This window comes from Limanda limanda, chromosome 13 (assembly GCF_963576545.1).
Source record: "Limanda limanda chromosome 13, fLimLim1.1, whole genome shotgun sequence".
Lineage (NCBI taxonomy): Eukaryota > Metazoa > Chordata > Actinopteri > Pleuronectiformes > Pleuronectidae > Limanda > Limanda limanda.
This window is the reverse complement of record NC_083648.1, coordinates 19,721,030-19,730,637: the sequence shown is the minus strand read 5'-3', so window position 1 is coordinate 19,730,637 and position 9,608 is coordinate 19,721,030. Positions and strand designations below refer to the sequence as shown.

General features: G+C 36.9%; 1 protein-coding gene across 1 annotated transcript; it reads left to right on the top strand.

The window, feature by feature from the left end:
• The first annotated feature begins 3,348 nt into the window (after window positions 1–3,348).
• LOC133017668 (ras-related protein Rab-18-like) lies at window positions 3,349–8,827 on the top strand. The gene is made up of 7 exons (XM_061083811.1): window positions 3,349–3,525; window positions 4,303–4,358; window positions 4,455–4,516; window positions 5,155–5,227; window positions 6,204–6,322; window positions 6,595–6,661; window positions 7,356–8,827. The coding sequence occupies exons 1-7, from the start codon at window positions 3,458–3,460 to the stop codon at window positions 7,526–7,528; spliced, it is 618 nt and encodes a 205-aa protein (XP_060939794.1). The 5' UTR covers window positions 3,349–3,457; the 3' UTR covers window positions 7,529–8,827.
• The last annotated feature ends 781 nt before the right edge of the window (window positions 8,828–9,608 follow it).

Here is a 9,608-nt window from a genome sequence, read left to right as displayed (position 1 = left end):
ATTATATAGCCTTTATATAAACTCAAACTTATTTCTGTTTCTATAGTTGTATCGAAAAAATTTCAAATATAATACAAACTCAAATATATAGGATAGAAGCCTACACACAATGGAAAGTGTGACAAAACATAACATGAAATCATATTAGATTATATCATATGTTTTTATTGCTAACGTCATAAGAAGTGTTATGTTGAGATTTAAAATTCTTGTTATCAATTCACCTTTTTAAGCTCACCCAGCATACAATGTCAAAGAACCTGAAATATGATATACCTCCTAATCAGTAACATGGTCAATACTGAGTGATGCCCCCCCCCCCCCCACCCCCACACACACTCAGGATACATTATATGCATCATGTATTACATGAAGATCAACGTGAATGTAATATTTGACATGCATGACTAATCCCTGTTATTGAAATGAGATACAGCAGATGTGTAACTTCCTCATCCACAGAAAAGGCTGACTTAATATAAAATGAAGGAATACTAAACGAACACTACACAGGACATTACCTTGGTGATAGTGACTAAAGCTTTTGGTATATGTAACATTTAGTTTAAGTTATTTAGAATCAACCTAATGTTAAACGTACAAATACAATTTGTCAGGACTAAACTTGGAATTTACTACACGCATATTGATTTCTGTTTTCTACAGTTGTATTTTGAATCAAAATTTCTTCAAATAAAATACATTCTAAAATATACAAGATAGAAGCCTACACACATTGGAAAATGTGATAAAAAATAACATGGAAACATATTAAATTATATGATATGCTTTTATTGCTAACTTCATTGGAAGTGTTGAGATACAGAATGGTAAAATGATGATACACCTCCTTATCAGGAACATGGTTAATACTGACGAGGGTAATCTTCCGCAAAAACTGTATATCACAAATTGTATTTATTACGTGAAGATAATTGTGACAGTAACATTTGCCATGAATGAATCATCCAATTTCTGGATAAGAGAATCAGCAGAGGGAACTTCCTCATCCACAGAATAGGTTGACAAAACTGAAGGAATACGAACACCACACAGGATATTACTGTACATTGGTGAGAGTCACTAAAGCTATTGGTATTTAGTGTAAGTTAATAATAATCAACCTATTCTAAAGCTATTGGTATATGTACCATTTAGTGTAAGTTAATAATAATCAACCTACTGTTAAATATAAATATACAAATTAAAATGTGTCAGGACATTACATTGGGAGTTTACTACACAAAAATGTATTCTTGCATGCAGCCCATCTGCTGTCTACGTCAGTTAGTCTTTTCTTTTTAATGTTTTGACTGATGTTAGAAGCTAATTATAAAAAAATTTTAAAGTTCAAAATGAAAACCCCTGAAAATGTATTACATCGAAATGGCTCAGTCAAGAGATGGCCTTGCAAAATTGTACTTTTATTAAAGCCAGTGCAGTATCAAACACATTCAGTAACTGACAAATTTAAAGAAATAATATTTTGTAAATACAATCATAACACAGAGAAGCATCATTCCTAATGCAGAAAAGGTTCTCCATCTGCATATCCTAGTTAATTTACCTTGTATTCAGTTTGTGTGGCTTACATGAAGCCCCCACTCAAAGTCAATGAGGACCTTTTTACAGGGTGACCACACTGGGATTCACAGTTGCTGCTTTTTTTTGGTCTAGCTTCCTCGTCTCCTTGGACACCACCTTCCCCTGGCTGGACTTTGTTCTCCTCTTGGGGTTAGTGCTGATGAAGTGCATCAAAATGTCAGAACAGAAAAACATGTAAGAGGTGTGGTATTAGTTAGTTTTAGGTGCGGTGAGTAAAGATCATTTGCAATCATTAAATAAATTGATTAGTTATTAAATACAAATTTTAAGTTATTTTGTCATTGTAATGTGCCACCCAATGATTCATTAGTTTTCATGACTTGGGATGACAAAAACAACATAGATGAGAGAATTACATTATTGGAAAGCACAACATCACATTTGTTTGTGAAACAGATCTTGAAAGAGAGACATTAGACTGGCTGGGAGGGTCAGGGTGTGCTTGACATTAGCTGTAGTTGCAGAAATCGGTAGAGCATGGACAATGGTATCCAAATTAAGAATAAAGTATGTGTACAGTCATAGTGGACATAAAAAATAATGCTAAACTAAACTTACATCAGCAGGAAGTATCAGTCCCTCTGAACTCTCATCGAAGAAGGCCATCAGCAGCTGGATGGCACGAAGAGTCAGCTCCCCATTGTCAACATGGGCAACAAAAGACTATACGAACTTGTACAAAATACACAACAGTTACATAGGAAGAGATTAGGAGAATATAGAGCGCATGCCGAATTCACACTAAAACAGTATTCAAAGTATTACCTGAGATATTTTTGTCACTTTCTCTCATCAAGCACAAAATAGCTCAATCTCAGTACTCGCACATATCAACCTTCAGAACTCAGTTAAATTACATAAATCATATTATACAGGTAAAAGAAACAAAGTTTCAATGCTAAATATTACTATCTGTACACATGTCGATACACAAACCGCGTCTACATGTTAATGATAAGCTAGCTAACTTAACGTGATTTGTTGATTTGACTGTTGACATTTTACAGTAGCTGGCTGTTGATATTTCTTTCCGCAAAGGCCTCAACATTTACAATATTCAACTGTATTTACGAAGAATAGTATTTTACTGTAGCAAATTTTCTGTATTTTTACAGTAATTTGTTACAGTGTATATACAGTCTATTACCTCATTTTTATGTATATACAGTCCATGAATTTATTTAAATTTGATACAGTCTGTTACTTTTATTTTATATACAGTCCATGAATTTATTTTAATTTGGTATATACAGTCTATCATTTAATGACATTTTATATACAGTCCTGATTTTCTTTCAATTTGGTATATAGGGTCTATTATTTTCATTTTCTATACAGTCCATGATGTTATTTTAATTTGGTATAAACAGTCTATTATTTTATTTTCTATACAGTGCATGATGTTATTTTTATTTGGTTTATACAGTCGATCATTTTATTTTATATACAATACATTATTTTGTTTTAATTTGGTATATACGGTCTATAATTTTTTTTATACACAGTCAATGATGTCATTTTTATTTGGTATAGTCAGTCTATTATTTTACTTTATATACAGTGCATGGTGTTATTTTGATTTGGTATATCTCGACAATTATTTAATTTAATTATATATACAGTCCATGGCGTTAATGTTTTTGGGTATAGATAGTTTATATTGATCTTATATTACTTTCTTTTATCTATTATTTTATTTTGTGTCCCAGCGTCGTGGCGGTGACGTCACACCGTTGGCGGAAGTCGCACACGTCACCTGTCATCTTGGTAGCAGCAGCAGCAGAAGCAACTTGTTTCCACTAAAACTAGTTTGAGCCGTCGTCAGGGGAAGTGAAGTCAGCGCCTGTTCAACATGGACGAAGACGTGTTGACGACACTGAAACTGTTGATAATTGGAGAAAGTGGAGTCGGGAAGTCCAGGTCTGTCGCTGTTTGTAGCTGAGCTAACTGTTAGCTTGTTGTGACTGTTGATATTCTTATCGTGTTGATGAAGCTAATAATGCTAAAGTTGTTCTACTGCCTGTTTCTTCACAACAACTGAGGCAAACAAGTTTCAGGTGTGTGACTGTGAAAGCCTCAAGTTACATAAGCAGTTGCATCACCATGTCCAGGTGTTACTGCCCGCAGGAAGTTAGCTTGGTGTCATGTTGCTGTTCATGGTTGTTAGCATCTTGACATAAAAAAAAAAAACGTTAACATACACGAAATACACGAAGAGAGCACGCACACACACACCCACATATATATATATATATATATATATATATATATATATATATGTGTGTCAAAGACAATATAACTGTTGTCAAACACATGTAGGGGAATATAGAACAGTCAGTGACTAGACAAATATTACAAATTAGTAAGAATACACAAACACACACACTCTTAAAGGCAGGAGCAAATACTTAAATGTCCAGTGTGTATTAAGGGGATTCTACATCAAAAAAACACACTTACACAAACCTCCACACACTCCCAAAAGGTGGGAATGAATCTAAATAGCAAGAAGTTTAATGTACATCTTCCTTGCTTTACCACAGAGCATTCTCTAAGTGATGGTTTAAAGTTATTTATAAAGCATTCTAAAGAGGGTTTGGGATCTTCACACTCCTGAGACCTTTGCCACAGCTGTTAGTCAACTCACCAACACCCAATGCACTGCTCATTGCCATGTTCTCTGTCATTCTCCAACAGTCTCCTTCTGAGGTTCACAGAAGATACGTTCGATCCGGAGCAGTCGGCCACTATAGGTTTTATACACTCACACACAGCACATATTCTATACATAGACTTATGGAAAGAAGATTAGTCTGAGTCTTTTCTCTGTCTTCTCTCTGCCTGATCAGGTGTGGACTTCAAGGTGAAAACCCTCGCTATAGATGGGAACAAAGCAAAACTCGCCATATGGGTAAGGCAGGAGGAGTCTTGGAGTGTTGTTTGTGTCAGGAAAAACACGGTGAAGTACACGGTTTGTCCACAAGATGTCGACATTGCTCAGGCTAAATCACATGGAAAAAATGTTAAATGTCATATTAAAGGAAAAATGGAATAGAAGAAAACAACTAACTTTTAATGTGTGTGAGTGCGCGCACGTAGGATGATGCAAGAGCTCAAAAAGCTTTAGGAGGAATCCAATGCCACCCAATCAATTTATCTGAGGCAACAGTCGAAAGGCTTAATCTACAATGTACTTTAACGTTGTATAGTTTTCAGGTCAGTTTGTTCTAAGCACATCAATACAGTTGTGCCTTTATGGGAAAATGAACTATATGTGAATTAGATTTTGTCAGTACTTCCATTGATCTTTTATTGTGGCTATTTTTTTAATGAAATCCCTGATCATCCCTGTTTTTAACACAAGAACAATACAAAGTGTATTTCCCTTGGACAGTGTCACATTCAGTGGCCCTGAGACTTTGTAGACTTGTAGGAACACACATCCCAGTCACAGGGTCTGTTGAGCGAGGACGCTGTGACTGGGCTAATGTACCTGTTGGTCCCAAAAGTTTATGGTCATGGAATCTCTTCCTTCCTTCACTTCTGCAGGACACAGCTGGACAGGAAAGGTTTCGCACCCTGACTCCCAGCTATTACCGTGGTGCACAAGGAGTTATTCTGGGTAAACAATTTGTACTTAAAAAGCTATATATTTAGTTTTTAATTCCAGACAAAGAGATCTCTTCATAACCTGTTTCTTCTTTTGTCTATTTTCATGGTGTTATTCATACTAATCCTACTTGCATCACAGTAATATTATCAGCCACTATTTGTTTTATGTTTGCTTGTACTTTGGGTGAGCTAGAATCTGACTCGAGCTAAATACTCGAACAGTAGATTAAAGGGAAAGTTCACTGAAAAATGAATATTCACTCATTATCTACTCACCACTATGCCGATGGAGGGGTGGGTGAAGTGTTTGAGTCCACAAAACATGGCCCATGATAAAACAACAGCAAAAGCAGTATAGGCCTCCATACTGCTCATGTGGTGTCATCCAAGTGTCTGCAAGCCCCGACATTCATATTCCACTTGAAACAAGGTCATTTACACTGTGTATTTGGCCTAAAAGTTAATCGGAAGTGGCTAAGCTAGCGGACGTTAGCCTGTCCCACGGTCCATGAATGCATCTCATAGTCAAATATTAGTGGGCATTTAAGCACATAGTTAATGACCTCTGTTTGAGTCGAACATGAATTCTGGGGCTTGTGGACACTTGGATGACATCACACAGGCAGTATGGAGGCGTGTTGTGTTTTTATTCTGCTGTTTTATTACGTCTGAAGAAGGACTCACCATTGACTTTAATTGTATTTCTGCTGCAACAAAGTTTGTTGAAACTCCAGAAGTGTTTTGTGGATTTAAACCCCAACCACTTTAACCCTCCATCATCACATGTCCAAATTGAACTAACACTGCTCTTCCCTGGGCCAGTATTGATACATGTGCCAAGTGTTAAGTTCATAAGATGAATGGTACATGAGATGTTAGTCTTTTGTCGAATGAGTAGGTCTAGATTGTCTTAACTAAACATAATGATAATAATAAACATATGTATACATATTGACTGTCTTACTCTTTCTCTTCCTGTTTCACAGTTTATGACGTCACAAAGCGCGACACTTTTACCAAGCTTGAAAACTGGCTGAATGAATTAGAAACCTACACCACACGCAATGACATTGTGAAAATGCTGGTCGGGAACAAAATAGATATGGTGAGTCACTTTGTTCAGAATACACTTTCCATTCCGTCTCCTTTCTACAACATTTTTAGTGTAAGACTGAAGCATCAGTTTAATTTGCTTTTCAAATACAGTATTTCTTCAATGTTGTTGAATTGATTTGAGAATAAAAGAAAGCAGCCATGGTTGCTTTGTATTTTTCAACACTTCTGAAGTATATTATGTTTAAACATAGTATTTGTTTACCATGTGTGTATTGTGCTCCACAAAGAGAAAATGACAGAGAATGTGTGTTTGGTTTTCAGGACGATCATGAAGTGGACAGAAATGAAGGCTTGAAATTTGCGAGGAAACACTCCATGCTTTTTATTGGTAAGTGTCCATGTTAGAGTCGGATCAGTCGTGGTCCGACATGGTCATTTAAACTAACAGAGCCATGACATTTAAGTTAAAGCTATCAAAACTTGCTGTACTCTACTTAAAAGTCAGAACTGTAATTGCACATTTGGAACAAGTCCAGACATCACTCAGTGAAAGTTGTGTTTTTATTTTGGGTTTGTTGCGTTGTTTATGCTCTGTTGGGATTTCTGTAAGTGCTGCATTGAAAGATGCAGCCACTGCAGAAGAAGTGCATTATGATTAAAATCTAGCGGGCTTTCATTTATCAAATCCATGTCTACACGTGTTTCTGATTCTCATCTCCAATCTGCCCCTCTCCGGGAAATTAGGTTAACATTTCTGTGGAGTTTCCATTTTAGAGCAGCTAAATTGAGGGGTTTTGAAAAGGGCTGGGCAAGAAGATGTCATGGATTTTAATCTGCAGTCAGGATGTCTTCATCCCACTCCTGATTCTCAAATGAAGTCATTTTCATACTTTATATTCTCATCAACACATGGTCATTTCTAAAATCTTAGTCGTTGGTGTTGTTCCATTTTAAATAGGAAGATGTTTTGGAATTAAAAGCTAGATTGTACCTCTGCTGATGTATTTTTTTATGGGCATTTTTTGAAAGAGCTCTGCTGTTCTTTCACTAAACTCATACATCCTGGTGGTTCCTTTGTACAGAGGCTAGTGCAAAGACCAAAGACGGGGTCCAGTGTGCCTTTGAGGAGCTTGTGGAGAAGATCCTCCAGACTCCAGGGCTGTGGGAGAGTGAAGGCCAAGGCCAGAAGGTCCGTCTGGGGGACCAGCAGGAGGGCGGCGGCAGGGCATGTGGAGGATACTGCTCTATACCCTGAAACTGAGAAAAAATGAAAACTAAGCACCAGCTTGAAAGGAATGACTACGGACTAGAACCAGAGAGGAAAAGAGAAGGAGAGATGGAGGTGGATAAGTACTTATTATTAAGGTTGGAGTAGTTCTGTTGGTCAAATGGACTTTGCTGTTTGTACACTTCCTTTTCAACCTGTCATCTCTCCTGTCACTACTTTCTGTTTAAAACATGAATGAAAGAATCATTTGGGAAGGATATCTTATAGTATTATTAAGCATATTCCAAATGAAGCTCACCATGCCAAGTGTAAGTTTGTCATACCAGTACATGTCTGGTTAGAATTGATCTGATAGGCAGCAGTGATTCTGTTGTACATTAGGGGATCAGGTTAATAGGGTCGTGCCTGTAACGTGAACTAATTTGTCTCTTAAGGTATATAGCCTGTCAAATTTAATTCAAAATGACAGAATATAATCAATATGGAAGTCTGATAGAGATCTCATTTACCTACAAGAAAATGCTTGTCTTGCTTGCGCTTTGTGATTTGCAAACGTGCAAAATAATAAAAGTTTATTTAAAACATATCACATCTCCCTGACTGAAGATGGTAGTGAAGGAGACTTCAGTCTCTCATGACGCGGCAGGAAAGGTGTGGATGATCCCAAAGATGACATCTCACAATGGATCACTGTTACAGACTCCAGTTTTAATTTTAATACAAATTATTCGGTAAATGTAAATTTCCTAAATGCTTAAAAAAAGTAGATGCTTTCAAATTAAATGTTTTCATCTCTAAAATATGCAACACAATCAATTTTATTTAGGTTTTTCTGCAACCAAACCTGTTTTTTGTTTTTTCCCTCTGTCTCTGAAGGCTGATCTAGAAGAAGAAGAACAGTATTTCGAGCTCTCAATTCAATTCACTTGAGCTCACTGTTATTCTGCTTCTAGGTGTTTGTCCTCAAACTCATTCTGTAAGTCTTTCTTTATTTTGTGTGTTGTTGTGGTCCATACAATGTCCCACTGACTTGCTGAAGGCATTTCTCACACATCGTTGTAGGAGTATTCCTGAGAGCCTTGTTTTTTTTCTTATCAGTGGTATATATTTGATGTATTCTTTGCTATTTGTTTGACCTCTATTTTTTCTTAATTGACCCTTTCCCCGTCTTTTACCCCATTACGTCTCCCCGCATCTGTTTGAACGATAAGCAGTAATATGTTAAACTGATATCTGCCTTAACATTGAATGATATTCACTAAAGTTATGGTCGTAACATTTGTATCGTTTCAAAATGAAATAAACGACTGCCCCGAGATGCCGTCACTCAAGACTAACGATTGTTTAATTGCCGTTTGAGCTCTGCCATTTAGTTCCGTATTGCGTAGCCGTCGGCCTAATCAAAAGCATGTTCGCAGTGGAAACAGGATTGAGGTGCTCTTTCCACGATACTTTGTTGATGAGTAGCCTTGTCATAAATGCGAGGATGAAAACATCCTTTGCAGGAAATGTCAGAAATAAAAGACCAAAGCCAGGACACGAGTGGAAAAATCCTGTTAATCATGTTTTGTAAAATGGTCCCAGAGGGCAGTGTGATTACAAGCTTATGTTTGGTGTCAGGATGTCCCTCGATGGAACAGGACGCTCCCTGCAAAACCTCTGGAGAGTGGACCAGACATTCTTCTGAGGCTCAGCATGTCCTCCATGTTTCCAGTATTCAAAGCTTTTGGCAGTTGACCCTGTAATGAGGTCATAGGATTCCTGAGAGCGTATTTGTCATGAAAGTAACAAAAGAGTTTCACTCATCATAATGATGTTCTCTTAGTGAGTGAAAAGACAATAACACTTATATACTATACAATAAGTTGATATAATGTTTTTATTAGCAAACACCTATTTAAACATCCAGCAGACATGATGTGACATGAGCTGTATTCATGTCTCTGTCCATGTATTTCTCTATGTCTCAAGCTAAATGCTCCACTATGTTCACAAGCTAGTTGTTTGGTGCTCGGTAGGTGGTTGGTTTTGTGTTTCCTGAAAATGGGATTGACAGTAAGTGTTTCAAAAATTTGGCTAAAATATGACAACCTCTCCACTCCATGAT

Bases quoted from the DNA above. Each gene is read 5' to 3' on its own strand.
- LOC133017668 (XM_061083811.1), top strand. From the start codon at position 3,458: ATGGACGAAGACGTGTTGACGACACTGAAACTGTTGATAATTGGAGAA. The intron at 3,526-4,302 runs GTCTGTCGCTGT...ATTCTCCAACAG, and splicing joins AGTGGAGTCGGGAAGTCCAG to TCTCCTTCTGAGGTTCACAG. The intron at 6,662-7,355 runs GTAAGTGTCCAT...TCCTTTGTACAG, and splicing joins ACACTCCATGCTTTTTATTG to AGGCTAGTGCAAAGACCAAA.